Consider the following 19,470-nt stretch of genomic DNA (forward strand, 5'->3'; position numbering starts at 1 on the left):
CCTGAATAAACCAGGTTGATTTCAGAAGATAACTGTATCTGCATCCCACTGATGCAGTTATTCAGTGAAGAGTACTTTTTACTATTTGCTTTATCCATCTGAATCATTTTTTTCTTTGGGGAATTCTCATTCTCATGGGGTCTTATGGGAACCTTCATCCATTAGGCAGTTTTACATGGCTGCCTCTGGGTTTTTGTTGTCTTCTCAACAGACTCTTCTACCCTGCTCAAATGAGTACAGATGCCATCTGAAGAATGTCTTTACTTGCTTGACTCTCTTGAGCCATGACTCATATCCAAGGAATTTACCCTCAGCATAGCTGCAACTTAAAATCTAGCTAGCATTTCTAAAAGTTAAGAAGGGGTCCTTGAGAATAAGAAACAGTTTATTATTTTACAAACATTTTACAAATGTTTTGGGCACCAGTGGGCACCCTACCATTTACATTTCCTCAGGAAAGTGGTCTTTGTTAATAGGTTTTACTCCCCGCTCCCTCATTTTATTGGTGCAATGTTTTTAAAGATAATTGGGGGTGGTGGTGGTGGTGGGATGAATTGGGAGACTGGGATTGACATATATACAATAACATATATAAAACAGATAACTAATAAGAACCTGCTGTATTAAAAAATAAAATAAAATAAAATTCAAAACAAAAAATGTCTGACTCAAAAAAAAAATAAAGATAATAGGAAAATGGAGGAAAACAAGTAAACAAATTCTTATCACAGAAAAATAACTTTGTTTTTTGAAGTTATTCTAACATACCACCACAGATATTTGTAAAGTAGCTGTAGCAAACAAAAACATCAATAAATAATTATTGTGATAAACCTCGCCAGAGTCTGTTAGACTGTTTTCCATAACAAATTCTATTCCTCTTTGCAAAATTCGAGAAGGAAGAAAATGATTGGCAAGAAAATGATTGGTATATATTTAGTTATTAATATGATATACAAAAAAATTCTTAGCTTATAGTCAGAAAATAAATGATTAAAATGATAATTGTTTTCTCTATTCTTAATTCACATCTGCAGATGAAAAGAAAACATCAGGATTTTCAGATCCCACATAACTCTATAGGTACTAATAGTTATGTTAAACCCTCTGACTTGCATGATAAAAATAAATCTCATGGTAAGTTACTTAAACACGATAGTCTCAGTATTTTTCTAAGTCCACACTTCCGTTAGAAATTACTACATGAGGTTTCATCTCACTCTACTATACATGAATAAGGCTTCACACACTAATATTTGATATTAGTTTCTAGGCAAATACACAAACATATTTGTTTATAGAAATATATACTCCATTAATTCAGGTAACTAATTAAAAATATATGTTAATAATTTTGTGGCTTATTAGAATTTCCTGGTTTGTAGGGCACATATTTTACTCAGAAATCATTACTATTTCCTCCCAGACTTCTAGGGCAAAAGGTTGCTTTCAACAAGCAGAAAGCATGAATGTGATTCCTCTGTAGATATTCTCCAGAATCCAGGTACATTAGAGTTCTCTACCTCCCATCTCCTGTTACCCTTCCCGCCTACTTTACCTTATCAAGTTGGGAAACTACTTCCCACAGTAAGGAATGCAAAACTGAAAGCTCTCGGCCCAAATCAATGTAACCATCAAAGCCTGGGGTGTTTGAGATGGTGTCCGGATTAGAGATCTCCAAAAGAAAGCGCTTCATTCCACCCCATTCGTGTTCTAAAAAATCATTCATGAATGCCATGTATTCCTCTTTGTTACCAAATCTGAAGGAGAGGGAGAGAAAATGAGAAAGAACATATTCAGGAAAAGAGATGTGATCATTTTGAATTGACTTTACACAGAGCTATAAACTTTTTTATTTTGAGGAGGTGACTAATTTGTTTATTATCTATAAGTGATAAACACTAAAACATACTTTCTTAATATTACATTAATAGTCAAAAACTTTGAATTGCTTTCTATTCTCTATAGGATAAAGACAAAATCCTTTTCTCCTGGTATTTAAAGCCATTGTAAACATTCATTATCAGTATAAACCTTCAATATCACTAGCTTCTTCAAAGTCCCCCAAATACATTATACTCTTTTTCTTCTCCAAGCCTTTGCTCATGCTATTTATTTCTACTAGAGAACTTCCTCTCTTCTTTGCCTATCTAGGTTCTCGCTATCTTCCAGGCCTAGTTTAAGTCCATAAAACATGTTCCAAAATAAACTAGAAACAATTTTTACAAGAATTAGCTCAAATATGGGTAAACATGTATATTTCTGTGTTAGCATATATACAGAGCACACAAAGTTAAAATAGTGCACTTCTAAAAAGCCACATGCTAGAAAAAAATGTATCTCATTGAGGTTCTAATCTTTTCCTTCAATTCATTGCTATTAGAAACTTGTACTTAAGCTTCAATACTGAGTAAATCTGGGATCGATTTTGCCAGTGTGAATTGCTTCTCAGTGATTTCTTAAAATTGGTTTCTATAAATTATAAAAATTATACAAACTTAAGAAAAAATTGAAAACAATGAAAAGTGGAAGGAAAAAAGGGTAGGTGTACCCATTCCACCACCCAAACATATCTGCTATTACAGTTCAGTGCATTTCTTCCCCAACTGCTTTCTCCTAACTTCTTTTGAAAAAGTTGAAAGCTACAGAAAAGTTGAAAGGATATACAATGTATACCCATATGCCATTCACCTATATTAACCAACCGTTCCCATTTTGCCAAGTTTGTTTTCACTCTCTCTCTTTTTTTGATTGAACCATTTTAAACTAAGTTGCAGACATAGCCTCTAAGTACATTAGCACCTATTTCTCCAGAATAAGGAATAACGCTTACATAAACCAATGCCATTGTCACACTAAAACTTTTAAAAGACATTACTTATAAATTATCTCATATATAGTTCATATTTAAATTTCACCAATTGTCCCCAAAATGATTTTTATAAATGTTTTTTCCAGTTCAGATCCAATTAAGATTCAAGCACTGCATTGTCTCTTTTAATCTAGAACAGTCCTCCCTCCATCTTTTCCATTTTTCATGATATTGACTTTTTGAAGGGGCCAGGTCACTTGTCTTAGATAATGTAACCATAGAATTTTGACTGATTGCCCTTCCCAACGTTCCTATACTTAGGTTTTTGTGTTTTCATATTGTTGGGATAAAAGTATATGCACCATTTGGTATCCTACCTCTTTTTGGCTGGAGGTTTTTTTTTTTTTTTTTTTTGCGATACGCGGGCCTCTCAGTGTTGTGGCCTCTCCCGTTGCGGAGCACAGGCTCCGGACGCGCAGGCTCAGTGGCCATGGCTCACGGGCCCAGCCGCTCCGCGGCATGTGGGATCCTCCCGGACCGGGGCACGAACCCACGTCCCCCGCATCGGCAGGCGGACTCTCAACCACTGTGCCACCAGGGAAGCCCTTGGCTGGAGTTTTTAATAAAACTTTTCATTTAATATAATTATATCTTTATCATTTTGCATATTATTGGTTCTTTGTAAACACAACTTGCAGTGGCTGCAAATATTCCACTGAATGCACAGACTACTTAACCATTCCTCTATAGTGAATATTCAAATTGATCACAATTTTTTTGCTATTTTTAATAATACCACAATGAAAATTATGTAACAAGAGTTATGAGGCACCCCACGCTCATCCAAAGGTTAGGTCTCATGTACTTTTTAAACAATGTTGTTAAAAAGTGGTTACGGTAGTGACACCTACTTGGCAAAGTTGGCCAGGTTCTGGATGACCTTGGCAATTAGAGTTAGAGTCCGAGATGTGCGATCATCAGGATATTCCTGCATGAGGTTGAAGAGACTGGGAGACATGATGGCTGGGCACAGGAAACGGAGAAACAACGAGGCACTGATGAGCCGCTCGCTGATGTCATGCTTGCTGCGGTTCAGGCACTGCTGCTTCCAGGATGCAAACACTTCTTTCAACTCACGAGGGAAAACACTGGGGAAGGAAGAAGGACCAAATATAAAAGTACCATAACCCAAGAAAGCACAGGTGATCCCACTCTGGCCCAACAGAGCCAGGCTATGAGGAGGGCCTAATAGAGAGAGCTTCTGTCTGATTCATGCCTGAGAAGTGGTGGAAAATTCATAGACGTCCAGATGGAGACCAGAAACCCAACGCTACAAAACTCAGGAATTAGTGTAAACTTAGTTTTGCAAAGTGGGAAAATGGCATGAGGCTCCCGACTAAATCATTTGGTTTACTACAGCTCATCATAATCTCTCTAAAGACTGTTCATCAAAAAGCTTCCAAAATCTCACCAATTGCTGGGGTTAGAATAATGATCAAAAATCATTAACACATTTGTTTGACACTAGTAAATATGTTTAAAAGTCCTTAAAATACTTTTGGTATTAGAGGATGTGGTGCTAATATTCTGGGGAAATATTATATTTATGTGGATAGTTCAGAGCAACTTCTGCTTACAAGAGAGGTTTAGATTTTAGACAAAACTGTATTAGGGAAACTTTCAATTTTTCCCATAAGTCCTTCCTTTGGTTGGGAAATAACAGTTAACACTGTGATAACTCATATTGAAAAACTGAAGTTCCAATAGCAGGGAATGAAGCACCGACAGCAGCTCACCAGTAAGAGTTGATGATCTTGCAGAAAGCCAGCTCACAGCACATTTTCAGGTTGCTCTGATGGTCTATCAGTTCGCTAGATGAGCATTTGCTGGGATCCACTTCACAGTTTTCATCTGACTCATACAAAGCTTTGATGAACTCCCCTATTTCAAGAGAGAAGATGACGGACAGTATAACTATAAATAGTGTCTTCCTGAAGAGAATAAAAGAATGTAGGATTTCTGTACTAAAATGTGTAATGGGGAATTCGTTCTGATGCTTGACATGGAGGGCACAAAACACCGTTCACGAAGGGTTACTGCTCTGGAACCCAAGAGATACCACCTCCTATACGTCATGTTTATTTTCCTTACTCTGGAAGTGGAAAAACAGCACTCATTAACATCATCATCACGGTATTTACAAAAAGAATAATGAAACTACTTTAAAAAATGCTACAACTTTAAATCTTTTATCTGAAACCACAAATATATTTAATTAGCAGGAACTCATTACTTATTCTTATTATAAAGCCTCTTTACCTTATGAATAATGTTGTTACTATTTTAGAAGAATAAATAACCCAAGTCTGAATGATTAGCCTACCTATGCTTTTAACTGCTAATACTGGTGCAAACACATATTCAAGTAAGGGTCTCTAGGCATACCTCTCTTAATGGGGATAGTCATTCAACATAGCACAAAGCAGAGCATCTCTTTATATAATTTGGATGTTTTTCCAAATAAATTTAGCTTAGACGCCCTGTTCATATATCTTAGCCTCTATAGAGATATGCCCAGTATTTCCTGTAAGAGCAAATCCTTACCTTACCCGTTTATCCTCCATCATGCACTATACCATGTATTTGTTCTGTTCTATGTTTCACACTGTTTTGTGCTTATTTGTTCACACGCTTGTCTCATCTTCAGGATGAATACCATTGAAGGTCAGGGACTGGGTTCTATTCATGTTCAAATCCCAAACCTATTAAACAGCTTCCAAAGCACTGCAGGGGCTCAATAAGTATTTGTTAGAGATGGTAGTATGTTTTTATTTTTTGTTTTTTCTAGGTCTTTATGACAGAGGAGTAGAACTTTCACAGCTCCTTTTAAATCTGCTTATATTAACTGAAGTTCAGGCTAGTTATTAATAGATTTCATGAAAGTGAACAGTAATTCCTATAAAAAATTAAGTGGCAGCAGCAATATCAAAGAGCATTTTCTATCAAAATGGTTAGTACTAAGATTAATGAAAGATTTAAAAAATAGCTGTGATAGAGGATGGGAACTGATTATTTGGAAGAACAATGCTTGGAGAAGAGGAATCTAAGTGATGCACAGAAAAGAAAGTGGTGCAGAGAAAAAGTAAAGGCTTTGGAGCCAGAAAGATCTAGGGTCAAATCCTGGACCCATCACTTAGCCAACTGTGGGGCCATGAGAAGTCACTTAACTAGTCTGAGTTTTGGGTGCTTTATTTGGAAAATAGCATTAATCACTCCAACACTCTAGAGCTATGGTGAGGATCTGAAAATAGTGCATGATGAGAAAAGTGTCTGATATGGTGCCTGGTACTTAGTAGGGGCTCCATATAATAAGTACTGTTATGTACAAACTTTGTAAATTTAAAATAACTTTTCATAGAGTGAAATAATCAAAATTGGTAAAAGGCTTTAAAAAATGTTTACCAACTCTCACAGGATTTCTATTGAACATGTTCTCAACATCACCTATGCTATGTGCTCCCACAGAATTCACCTCATTTAAAGAGTACCTGAATTTAAAAATAAGCCATCAATGTCAAATACTTCATGTAAAAATCAATCCACCTCTAAATTTATATCATTAATATTCAGCTTATACCTAGGTGAGTTATACCTATTCCAGGAGATAATAACTAATATTAATAAATAACTTGTGAATTTTGAGAGTATTTTTCTTTTATTCTTCAAGAAAAGAACCAAATAAACAACTCAAGGGTCCAGAAGTAAATTAATTGTCTAAAGTTTTTTCTTTTTACCTGATTATGATATATTTAAAATCCTCCAAACTTGAGAAAATTCTTTTCACTTTTGAAACTGTAACCTGGGACTTTCCTGGTGGCGCAGTGGCTAAGAATCCACCTGCCAATGCAGGAGACACAGGTTTGAGCCCTGGTCTGGGAAGATCCCACATGCCGCGGAGCAACTAAGCCCGTGTGCCACAGTACTGAGCCTACGCTCTAGAGCCTGCAAGCCACACTACTGAGCCCACGTGCCACAACTACTGAGCCCGTGCGCCTAGAGCCCGTGCTTCGCAACAAGAGAAGCCACCACAATGAAAAGCCCGCGCGCCGCAACGAAGAGTAGCCCCCACCCCCTGCTCACTGCAAGCACAGCAATGAAGACCCAATGCAGCCAAAAATAAATAAATTAAAAAAAAAAAGAAACTGTAACCTATGTCTGATAGTGTGGAAAGTACCACATTGAAAGGTGAACTTTTATAGATCTGCACCTAGAAGCTGTTTAGCCGATCACAAATTACTGAGACAGATTTAATGATCCCACCATGTCTGCTCTCCTGCCTTTAAAAAAAAAGATCAAGGACAAAGAGGATGGGTGTTCAATATGTTGTTTAAATTTGAGTTTGTGCCTAGAATGTTCCATGGTGTGTTTCATTAACTCATTATTATCTAGCATCCAAATTTCATGTATAGAAATAAGCCACTAGGTACAGACATATTATTGCTAAAAGGAAATTTGCCTCTGCCACCAATGATGGAAATTAGGCCTTTTTAGAGACCTTTCTATTTGTCACAGAAGATGGTGTTTCCTGTTGATCAGATGCATCAACATGCAAACTGATTTCAATTAGAAAGGTAAAAGGGGTTAACAGATGAAAGACTTAATTTAAGTCTAACTGAGGCAGAGTCTGTAAACAGTAACGCTTTTAATCAAGATAAATGAAGACTGGCTAAAAGGCAGGTAGATATTGTTTAATATGACTGGCAACTTTTAACTCAATTTTCTCTGAGAATTCTTCAGGTAGCCTGCAAATAACATCTATTTTTTTTTTGCCCAAAGTGTACGAAATACAACAAAACTTTAATTATTCAGAGTGCTCAGCTGTATTTATTAATTTGATTTTTTGGTTTACTGAGATTTACTGTGAAGCCTTTTAATTTAAAACTTCTCATAGGGACTTCCCTGGTGGCGAAGTGGTTAAAAATCCGCCTGCCAATGCAGGGGACACGGGTTTGAGCCCTGGCCCGGGAAGATCCCACATGCCGCGGAGCAACTAAGCCCGTGCGCCACAACTACTGAGCCTGTGCTCTAGAGTCTCCAAGCCACAACTACTGAGCCCACGTGCCACAACTACTGAAGCCCACGTGCCTAGAGCCCGTGCTCCACAACAAGAGAAGCCACCGCAATGAGAAGCCCGCACACCACAACGAAGACCCAGTGCAGCCAAAAATAAATAAATAAAATAAATTTATATATATTAAAAAAAGGCTAACTAGAAATATGGGGAGTTAGATGGGGAGAAGACAGTAGAATTTCTTCCCTGAAGAAGCTTACCAATTAATTTTGTTTGTGCTCTTGGAAGCAGTATCCATTTTCACCACCCTGGTCCTGGCTTTTGGGTTACAAATATAATAGAGATCTTTGTGGGGTTACTTGAATTTCTTCCCCTGCTCACTGAATCAATTTTCAGGTCTCATTGAGCCAATCAGCTATTTAACTATTAACTGTTCTAGAACAGTTAATAATTAACTGTAATGATTAACAAAGGACTTGTCTCTTCTTTTCACTTCAGGAATTATTTCATTTGGGAAGCCTATTTAGCACACTGATGGTAGAATATGAATATCTGATTTTTAAGAAGTAGATGGTCAACAAATATCTACACCTTTATCTCCCCAGAATAGAGAATACTGTTTGAGATGCATCATCATTGCTTTTCATAAGGCAGTGCAAATCATTAAAGCAAACCATGATATGTAATTTATGATATGACTGTATAAGCTTTTTATGTGAAACTCTGATTCTGTACCTTTCCTAATGTCAATGAAAGTCCATTTTCACTAGTCTTCTTTTAAATTCCTATTAGATCTTAAACTAAAGCACATGACTTAGAGAAAAGAAATAAATATGAAGATAGGAAGCATGAGAAGAAAAAATGTACTTCTCCAAAGTAGGAATTAACTGCTACTACAGTGAGTCCAGCATAGGTAAACACAACGGTCCTGTTTCTTGAGCAGTCATTCACTTTTTAGCCTGTGCAACCTGGCTCCTGTGCTCCTGAGAGCAGTCCCAGTCATCAAAATGCAATAGCCATGTTTTCTTTTTAATCTTTACTTTCCTCAATCTCTGACTCTATTGATACTTTTTTCCTCTTGGTGTCTAAGACACAGTATTTTCCTGGTTTTCTTTCTTTTTTTTGCACGTGTGCATGCATGATTCCTCTCTCTGACCACTTCTCTGATTCCTCTGCTTCCTTCTACACCATAAACCAGGTGCACTGTTAGATCTGTCTTTGGCCCTATTCTCTTCCTGCTCCTGTAATCTTGTAGTTTCATTGATTCCTTCCACATGGGTAACTTAGTCCTAAATTTTCATCAGCCAGCTAGACAGATGTTTTGGGATTTCCTATCTAGAACCCCTGGGATTTCCTACTTGAACTTCAAGTTGAATACATGTGAAGTGAAAATATCATTTCTCATTCTTTCAAGCCTACTACTTTTATGTTCTCTTTCTGTTAAGAATCTCATCATCCTTCTTGTCACTCACGAAGGCCCCAAATTCACTGTAATATTTGATCTCCTCCTCCACCACGCCCTGCCCCATTCCCACAAGCTGAAAAGTTGCCAAGTCCTATTAGCTCAACTTCTTAATTTCTTAGATCCAACTTTTCTCTTACTCTTGGCGATTACCTCATTCAGAGTCTTGTTATTTCTTGCCTTCCTTATTATAATGGCTTCTTAACTGGTCTCTGCGTTCAGCTGCTTTCTTCACCAACCCATTTAAATCACTCTGTTAAACTGATTCTATTAAAAACACCCTGCTCAAAACTTCCAGTCATTCACCAATGATTACTGTAAAATCTACACTCCTCAGCCAGGCAGTCAAGGCCCTCAACTCATTGGTTCTAATTATTTGTCTAATCATTTTTGTTGTTGTTGACTTGTCTTTTTCACTTTATTTTCCAGCTAATTGGCTATATTCCAAACATGCCTGGTTCTCTGGTATCTCGATACCTTTTTGTTCATGAGGTTCTTTCCATGTTAATCCCTGCCATTTCCCTTGTCCAATCTCTGCTTTTATAAACCTTGCTAAACTTCGAGCTACACACACATCATAAATGTCACAAGGGAAATTTTATAATTCCATCAGGTATAATCAATTTCTTTAATTATTTGAAAAGGCACAGGATTCTCTTTCTCTTTTTGGTTATAGGGATATCCTTATCTTTCTTATCTATCTATATTGTAAGCTCCCTAAGGGCAAACATTTATCCATTCATTCATACCTTATTGTCTATTCTTGATAGCCTCATGTGACTGCTGAGCACTTGAAATTTGGCTAGTGCAAACTGAACGTGTAATAAATATAAAATGCACACAATTTCAAGAGTTAGAATGAAAAAAGTAAAATACTTCATTAATAATTCTTATATTGATAACATATTAAATAATATTTGGATATATTGGGTTAAATAAAATGTTATCAAAATTAAATTTACCTGTTTCTCTTAACCGTTTTTACACTGTGACTACTAGAAAATTTAAATTACTCACATGTGACTCACATTATGTTTCTTTAGGATGGTGCTGCTCTACATTCTATGTGAAGTACTGGGGATATGGGGATAAAAAAATGACACTGTTCTTCAAGGAACTCATGTCTGCTTTATCAGAATGTATATCAAAGTGCCAAGCACAGTGCCTTACTCTAGTGCTTAACACCTGAATTTCACGACCAAATACGGAGCTGCAAGTGGGTGGCCTAGTCATTAAGAACTACTGATTGGACAAAGATGAGTTGTGAAAAATTCTGTAGGTCTGGAAGGCAGAAATTGGGAGTTGTGGGAATTGGCAGGAGTTTCTCCATTTTTGATGCATAGTAACAAATGCCAGCACTTTCAAGACTTAGGTAATGTATTTATATCATGATATAAATACCCAACACTTTGGGGGAAACAGGTCAACTAGAAATGACATCTCATTACTAACATTACTGTGTATCTCAGAACCTCAGGGACTTGAGGGCATGGGGGTAGCTGCCTATGCTGATGAGCTTTCTCTTTCGGTACATAGTGTAAGAAATCAATCTGCTGTTCCTCCCCTGCTGAGTATTGCAGAGACTTCTTACAGCTGAAACTCCAACTTTAACACTTTAATCAACTAGAACCAGATAACATGCAGAATTTGAGTTCCATTTGGTTGTTTCATGAGGGTCTAAAAATCAAAAGGGAAAGAAAAGAAAACAGATGTTTTTCTTCTCCATACCCAATGCATCATGAAGATACTGTTGTCCCACCAACTTGAGGTATTCCTCAATGGATTTGGTGGCAATGGTGTTCTCTCTGAAGATCAAGACATCATGCTCTCCACAACGATCCACCTCAGACATCACCAAGTCGGTCAGAAAATCCTGGGAGAATAATGTTCAGTCAGGCAGAAAGCAGCTGAATAAATAATGTACATTAGGGGAGACTGATGAAATATCAAACATCCTGGGAACTCTGCTTTAAAACTAAAGCTACCAGATTCATTTGAAAAAAAAAAAGTCGGTCAGGATAAAATTTTAGGTGTCACCAATCCTAAGTTAAAAATTCCTTCAAAGGTTTTTCATCACACTTTTGATATAGACTGTAGTTCTGAATGTGGCCTGCAAGTCTCTATATTTTCTGCTTTCTATCTTCCCAGCCTCATCTCATACCATTCTCTCTGTATTGTGCTCCAGTCTCAAGGGCCTTTTTTTTTTTTGGTAGGTCCTTGAATACATCAAGCCCTTTCTAATACACAATGTTGTCTATTCACCACAGAGCTTTCTGCAAATGCTGTTCTCAGTTCTGCTTCACTCCCACCCTTGCTCTGCCCTCACTGCTATGGAGTTAATTCCTCAGATCCTTTGGATTTTAGTTTGCACATCTTTCCTCAGTGAAGGCTTCTCTTACCAACACTGCCCCTGAACTCCATTAGTCAGGTCCCTTAATCCACATTCTCACAGCACCATATAACTTTTTTAAAATCTGCACTTTTCACAGTAATCACACATTTCTGTAATTATTTGATTAACATCTGTTTTCTCCAGAAGACTGAGTCCCATGAGACCAAAGACAGTGTCTATTTTTATTCACCTCTATATTTCCAGCATTTAACAGCTTCTGACACGTATTAGGCATTCAATATATAATGGTTACAAATTGGTCTATAGTATCAACATGAAATTTCTTGAACTAAACATCTGAACTCATTTTCTAGGCTGATTATATTTGTTTGTATGTACCTATGTATCCCCATCCATCCATCCATCCATCCATCCATCCATCTATAGCGAAGGAAGGCATAAGGAGAAATAAAGCCCTTAAGAAATAACTGCTTCATTTCTCAACAGTCTAAGGAACTTGATTTAAAGTTCATCGTTTACTGTTGTTCAATTTGAAATGTGATAACATTCTGTATTTTGAATGTTATATATTCACTGGATATTTCAAAGTCTCTAAAATCAAAAACAGAAGGAATATGTTGATTTACTTTTATTCTAAAATTAAGCATTTTAAACATGAATGGGATTTATTCCAGGGTAGATCAACACTGTAAGAGTCATAGACTTAGGAGTCACTACTAAAACTCTTGTGCTAAGGGTCAGGAAGAAACTTGGGGGTGATGGTAACATTCTGTATCTTGATTGCTGTGGTTTCCATGGGTGCATAATCTGTCAAAACTCACTGAATTTTTCACTTTAAATGGGTATAGTTTATGATATGTAAATTGTACCTCAATAAAGCTGTTAAAAAATCTTACATATATCCTTGAACCTTGAGCAAATGAAGAACAGAAAGAACATATCCATACAATTTCAAAGATGAGACTCAAAATTTCAATGACACCTTTTTTAACACCAGAAAGCTCAAAATTATTATTAGTAAATTCAACCACCAAAATGATAATCAGTAGGAAGGCAGTTAAATAAGGGACTAAATATTGAATATTTGATATATTCTGATTTGTATCAAGAAATTTTAAAATGCTTTATTTTATTGTTCAGTTCTACATAAATTATTCTAGCTGTGAACTCCTCTATATCTAAAATACAATTTTACTATGACCAATTTGCATATAATATAATGGAGACTTAGCCTAGTTAAGTGAATATGCCTCACAGAGGTGATAATTACCACAGTTCAGGCTGATCAAAGACTCTATCAATTGTTACATCTGAAACTAACACATTGTAAATCAACTATACTCCAATAAAAATTAAAAAAAAAAGATTCTATCATTTGTTTAGTGTTCTTTATACAATTAGTATATTTCTCTCTTTTATCTTCCTGAACTTTTACTTCTATCCAGCATGAATTGAGATAAGGTTATCATGAGACAGCTAACAATTAAATAACATCCCTTGGTATTTTAATTCCAAATTTAGTTGTTAATCTCATGAAGGCTCTTGTTAATGACCAGCATGCTTCTGGAATACCTCCTTCTGTGACTAGCTGGGTACAGTCATGAGTCAATCTTAATTTAAAATATAGTGAGGAATAAAACCATCATACAACACACTCCAGAACTAAAGATAAATAACCTTGCACATATTGTGGGATTATCCACCAATCCTATTTTGTCAGACAATAAAGAGCTAGCTGCGGTATCTCTATATTTCATGCAAATAAACTTTAAATAAATACTTGTTAGTCTCCATTTTACTTCTTTACTTTTAAAATCTCCACTAATAAGTGGACCTAAGAACTATTAATAGGTTTCCTTCCTAATTCTTTTTTTTTTTTTTTTTGACCAATAGCAAAGCATATATCTCTAATTTGAATCTCCACAGTAAACATGTGTTTCTTCATAAAAGGTAAGGAAGAGATTTTGGGTAATGCAACCCTCCTTTTCCACTTACCTTGGCTCTGCCAGTACTTTGAAGAATGTGCACTAGGGCACAGGCCAACTCTTCCTTATTTCTCACACTAATTACTGGTTCAAGAACAGAACACAACATGGTGTAGTTGCTGGTGACAAATTCTGCAAACTCTTTGTATTGCTCCATAGGCAGAATGGTGATAGTTTGGAAACGTGATTTAATCCGAATAGAAGGTCCTCCTGTTTTTCCTTTGTTGGGTGTAGGTGTACTCACTGGGTACCACTTTTCTACAAATTGGCGACCAGTCACACTGGCAGTGGGGATATTGACTAGCCCTACATAATTATTCTTGTCTTTTTTTTTCTTTTTTTCCACATCTTTATAAATATGAACTGTGATGCTATGAAGAGGTGGAAGGCTGTAGAACTCAAAATGTTCACCCCAGAAAATATTGTCTGCTTTGGTCTTGCTGGTTGTACGAGCAAAGAGGGTATCATCAAGGCACAGTTCACAGAAATATTTCTTTTTAGGGGCAAGGTCCTTGGCTTCAATAATCCATAAACGGAGAACGTTTTCCGCTCGTCTGCAATTGTCCTATAAAGAAGTAACAAAGTTGTGTTTGAGAGTTGAAATCCCAGAAAGACAACATTTTCCTCTTAAAGTAGGTGATGCTATGTACTTCATTAAGAGCAGTCAAAAAATAATGAAGGGGATTGCTATCTCATTGTTCAAGATAATAGCAAGCTCTTAGAGAGCCACATACATTCTATTTTACTTGGGTTAAAAAAATATCATCCTGTAAGTTCTCATATAGCCAGTCTTGTGGCAACTGAATTAGCTTTCTGAAAATAAAATAGAGATAAGTAAGTAATTAAGAAACTTGTGTTCTAGTCCCATTTCTGTCTTGTACTAGCTTCTCACTTGGTCAAGTGACTTAACTTCTCTGAGTCCTCTCATCTAGGGGTCCCCAACCCCCAGGCCACGGACTGGTACCGGTCCGTGGCCTGTTAGGAACTGGGCCGCACAGCAGGAGGTGAGCCAGTGGGCAAGTGAGCGAAGCTTCCTTTGTATTTACAGCTGCTCCCCATTGCTTACATGACAGCCTGAGCTCCACCTCCTGTCAGCATTATGGTGAGTTGTATAATTATTTCACTATATAATACAATGTAATAATAATAGAAATACAGTACACAATAAATGTAATGTACTTGAATCATCCCAAAACCCCCCCGCCCCCCGCCGTCCGTGGAAAAATTGTCTTCCATGAGACTGGTCCCTGGTGCCAAAAAGGTTGGGGACCGCTGCTCTTATCCACACTGGTAAAATGATGATACTATCTGTAATAAGATTATTTTGAGCATAAAAGGACAAAACGTATATGTGTTTAAAAGTTCTATAAAATTTAAGGTATTATTATTCTATTTACCTTCAATCAACTTACTGCTTATAGAGTTATACATTTTTTGGACATTCAAAGCCAGTATTACCTTATTTGGTTGAACTGTCCTGCGAAGGTTTTCCATCCACTTATCTCTCTCTGAAGCAGAGTTACAGCTGAAGCATTTACTGCCACTTAAGTAGGTAACCTTCAACATAAAGATTAGAGATAAGGAAAAGGAAATGCAGGGCTTGGGGTCTCTATCTTCCTAGTTGTATCATTAAAGAGTTAGAGATATGCTATGAACCCATATTATACTACATGGTAACTAAAATGATATTCGCTGGTTTTATGATATCTATATGTACATCCACATTCACTTTTTGCTTTGTTATCTAGCTAGCATCTACTAGAATGCAGGTATGAAGACAAAGGCCATTGAGAATTCAGCTCAGCAACCTAAAACTGGCCTATAGTTTAGAAAGAACAAAACTAAAACCCTTTAATTAAACTTAAACCTTAAAAACTTACCTGCAAATAAATATGCTCAATTCTGAGTTAATAAAGATAACTAAAAGGGAAGAAGGTCTCTAAAACAGCTTATTTCTTGGGACTGCCTTCATTATAATGTTACAGAAGGCTACTACATGAAACTGAAAAGAGTTACCAGTATTGAATTACTTTGGAACCCATTTCTCTTCTACTAGGCAACCAGTCTGATTGCCAATCATTTAATTAGGTTAGCCTGATGATTATTATCAATGTCCTTTAAAAATGAAGCATGTTGTCTCTATGCCTAGAACCTAACACCTGGCTGGGCATACAATCTGTTGAACTGTGTTCTACAAATATGGCAAAGTTCAAGTGACTTTTATACAAAAAAACACCAATAAATGACCCGTCCAAATTGCTAAAGTGGTTCACATATTAACTCAATCTCAGATTATAACCTAGTGAATCAGATCAGATGTCACAGTCTGTCTAATATGGTAGCTATTAACCACACGTGGCTAGTGAGCACCTGAAATACTAGTCCAAACTGAGATGTGCTATAAATGTAAAATATACATCAGGTTTTGAAGATTCAGTTTTTTAAAAAAAGAATGTAGAAAGTTCCATTGATAATTTTCAGTTCCATGTTAGAAGTGGTAACATTTGGGTTTAATAAAATTTAAAATTACACATGTGGCTTGCACTGTATTTCTGTTGGATAGTGCAGGTCCATAAGAAAAGGTATAAAACATCTTTCAACTTCTACAATATCTAACATAGGACCCATCACTAATAACTTTGTAAGTTTGTGCTCATTAATTAAATCATAACCCTAACAAGTATATGGATGGTTTTGAAATTAAATTTGCAAATGGCCAATTGTGTACATTTACTTTGGGAGGGGGAAATTACCTTATAAAAGGTGATGATGATAATTTTCTGGTGAAGGGCAATTTGTTCACTGAAGAAATTAGGCACCTGTAATGTGCCAGGGACTGGGCTAAGTGCTGGGGATTACAAAGATAAATAAGACATGGTCCCAGATCTTGAACTGCCCATGTTTTAGTTAGAAAAATTATGGTTTTAGTCAATTTCCTCAAAAGGATCATTAAAATTGGGGGGGTTGGCTTTCAGGAGAAAAATAATAACATATCGTGTGATATCTTTATCAATACTAAAAAAATTAAAATACTAACAATAAGTTATTATTAACCTTGTGACCTCTGCTGAGAATGCATTAAGAACCCATTTATTTGTTTATTTATTTAGTTTAAATTGGGGTATAGTTGTTTTACAATGTTGTGCTAGTTTCTGCTGTACAGCGAAGTGAATCAGCTATATGTATACATATATCCTCTCTTTTTTGGATTTCCTTCCCATTTAGGTCACCACAGAGCATTGAGTAGAAGAACTCATTTATTTTGAAAGCAGACAAGCCCAAAAGGAATGAGAAGTCATCATTAATAACTTTAATCACCAACATAATCAGATTAGCAGATTTCCAATTTTCCCCCTGTAAGTAGGTAATTTTCAGCAACTGAAAACCAGTTAAGATGATCAAATCATCAATACTACAGTAATGCGATCATAAGAATACTGGATAGAAAAATCTCTTTGTTGTCTAACTACTCTTCCTTTTTCCTACACTTTTCTACCTCAAAGCAGAAGTCTTGTCCAAGGATGCTGCTATGGAGTGGCTTCACTGATACGGGCTCCCCTCTACCAAGATCCAGACATTCCACTGCACTGCATGGGCTCAGCAGGGATTCATGGGAACGTGACTCTTTTAGTTTAGGCAGCCCACGAGACCTAAAAGTAGAAAGAGATATTTATGGTAGTGTAATTACTTGGCCAACAAGAAAATAAATGTCAAATGCAATGGAGGCTTAACCAAATGTATAAATGCCTAAGAGGAAAATAAATGAGCAAATCAACAGTTAATCTGTAACAATAATAATAGGACCATATTCATGTGGCACAGATAAGCCACATACATATTTGTGTCTGTGTGTACACACTTCCGTTTTTCAACAAAACACAAAAATGTACTATAATTTTACTAGTCTCAAGGGAGCTTGAAGTTCCACCACAGACATTGTTTTTAATCCTCATTCCCATGTTGGAGATGGAGAAATATATATCATCTAAGGTTATCTTACACATTTTTTTATGCAAAGGTGTTATCAAAAGATATATCATTTCTTTTTACTTTTTTTTTTCCCATGCTATAGCTTTATCCTCTATTATCAGTGACAAAATAGCAGTGACTGAACCCTCATTCTGTTTCCTTCTGCTTTGGCAGAATAAACATACATACACAAACCCAGAATCAAAGCCAAACTTTTCAGCACAAGACCCTGCTTTTCCAAAGGTCTGATTTCCATCTCTATATGGAATTCTTTTCTGGCAAGCTTTTGGTTCTATCTATGCTTTACTGTACAAATATGAATAAAGAGTAAAATGCCTTGAAGAAACTTCCCACCCTCAAAAGAAATGTTCAAACTAGAAGAACAGACCTTTGTCAACACCGTTCAGGCATTCTGGTTGATTCTGTCCCCTAGTTGTTTAAAAAGGAATGCGGGGAAGCAGGACTCTTGTCACTACAGGAGCTAGTACTTCACTGCCTTCCCCTTGGAAGAATCAATGAAGCCAAACAATATAAAACACAATATTCTTGAATCCAGAACTGGGTAGCTATGCAGTTTTACTCAATAATTATAGTATTTATTGACTGAAACACCCAGAGTTAAATACATATATTTCAAGCAGAAGTACCTAGTAATAGGGATAAAAAGAAATGTCTTGTGGAAAGACATTTGTTTGTGTAAAACACATTAAATAAGCAGCTTCATTCATTTCCTTGAAATAACCATGTTAACTTAAAAAGGAACCAAAATACTTAATGCCAGAGTAGCTTTCAGTTAAATTATAAAGTAATGAGATATAGGAAACTAGCACGAAAGGCTGCTCTTTCCCTTCTGTTTCCATTCTAACACTGTTTAATCAAACTCCATGCAGTAAAAAAACATCTTAAGCAATAGGACCTTAGTCCATTCTTCTTTCCACACACAAAAATGTGTGTTCTAATGTTCAGCAATCTTTACGGTCAAAAAGTCAATAATTATATTTACCATTGATAATACAAAGGATGGACAAAAGCCACCTAATGTTTTGTACCTAAAAATATAACAATGTAATGGCTCCACATTTATTTCTTTTTGTTCTCCTGGATAAGACAATGACATGTTATATACTGTCAACAGAGCATATCAACTATAAATAACTAAATGCAAAAGCAAATTTTAATGTAATTACCATACAACCTTTCCCAATATGCTTCATAGGAAGCCTGGCTGAGGCAACAGGATACTGTGATCTTTTCTAAACACATATGAAACAACAGTTCCAGCCCGTTTTTCCCAGGAGGAGTTGCTTGTAGGGGAAAAGGCTATCCTGCTCTGGGAGTGAGCCTCTCAACAGGGAAGATGAAGGCATATTTAAGATAGGAGGTACAAAATAAGGCTTACTTTTATGTTTTAAATTCTTTAGGAAAATATTCTAAAACATAAATTAATTTTATCTCAAACCAAATAAATGTCTACCTACATGAAGCAACTGTACAGCCATCTTGCAGTGCACCCCCAAATCATAGCGGTGCCACATGTCATGGTACAGCAAATCACTTTCTGAACTACATCTCAGAAAACAACTCTGTGTTTAGAAGAAAGAACCAATAGAAGGTGGTTTCCCCTGCTGCCTTCAGTTACTGGTAACATCTCTGGATAAATGTTTTCCAGGTGTAATTTCAAGTCTTCAGTAGAAGCAGAACAGAAACACATATAACAGAACATGAAGTCATCTTCCAAATAGGCTGCAGGACAGGTAATATTCTTCTTCTCTTCCTCAGGCTGCATCCAGCCCCTCAGGTAACACAAACAAGGTTCCT

At 36.4% G+C, this 19,470-nt stretch overlaps 1 protein-coding gene across 3 annotated transcripts in view; it reads right to left on the reverse strand.

The window, feature by feature from the left end:
- RASAL2 (RAS protein activator like 2) overlaps positions 1 to 19,470 on the reverse strand; it is a gene marked incomplete at its 5' end in the record, with an annotated part of 369,286 nt that overhangs the window by 18,853 nt on the left and 330,963 nt on the right. For all 3 annotated transcript variants that reach the window (XM_079696332.1, XM_079696331.1, XM_079696330.1), the window contains 7 exons: positions 1,559 to 1,760; positions 3,724 to 3,960; positions 4,609 to 4,753; positions 11,074 to 11,218; positions 13,694 to 14,248; positions 15,142 to 15,240; positions 17,180 to 17,333. In XM_079696332.1, the coding sequence (XP_079552458.1) occupies positions 1,559 to 1,760; positions 3,724 to 3,960; positions 4,609 to 4,753; positions 11,074 to 11,218; positions 13,694 to 14,248; positions 15,142 to 15,240; positions 17,180 to 17,333 (1,537 nt within the window). The remainder of the gene's footprint in view (positions 1 to 1,558; positions 1,761 to 3,723; positions 3,961 to 4,608; positions 4,754 to 11,073; positions 11,219 to 13,693; positions 14,249 to 15,141; positions 15,241 to 17,179; positions 17,334 to 19,470) is intronic.

The sequence above is a fragment of the Hyperoodon ampullatus genome (genome assembly GCF_949752795.1).
Source record: "Hyperoodon ampullatus genome assembly, chromosome: 2".
NCBI lineage: Eukaryota > Metazoa > Chordata > Mammalia > Artiodactyla > Ziphiidae > Hyperoodon > Hyperoodon ampullatus.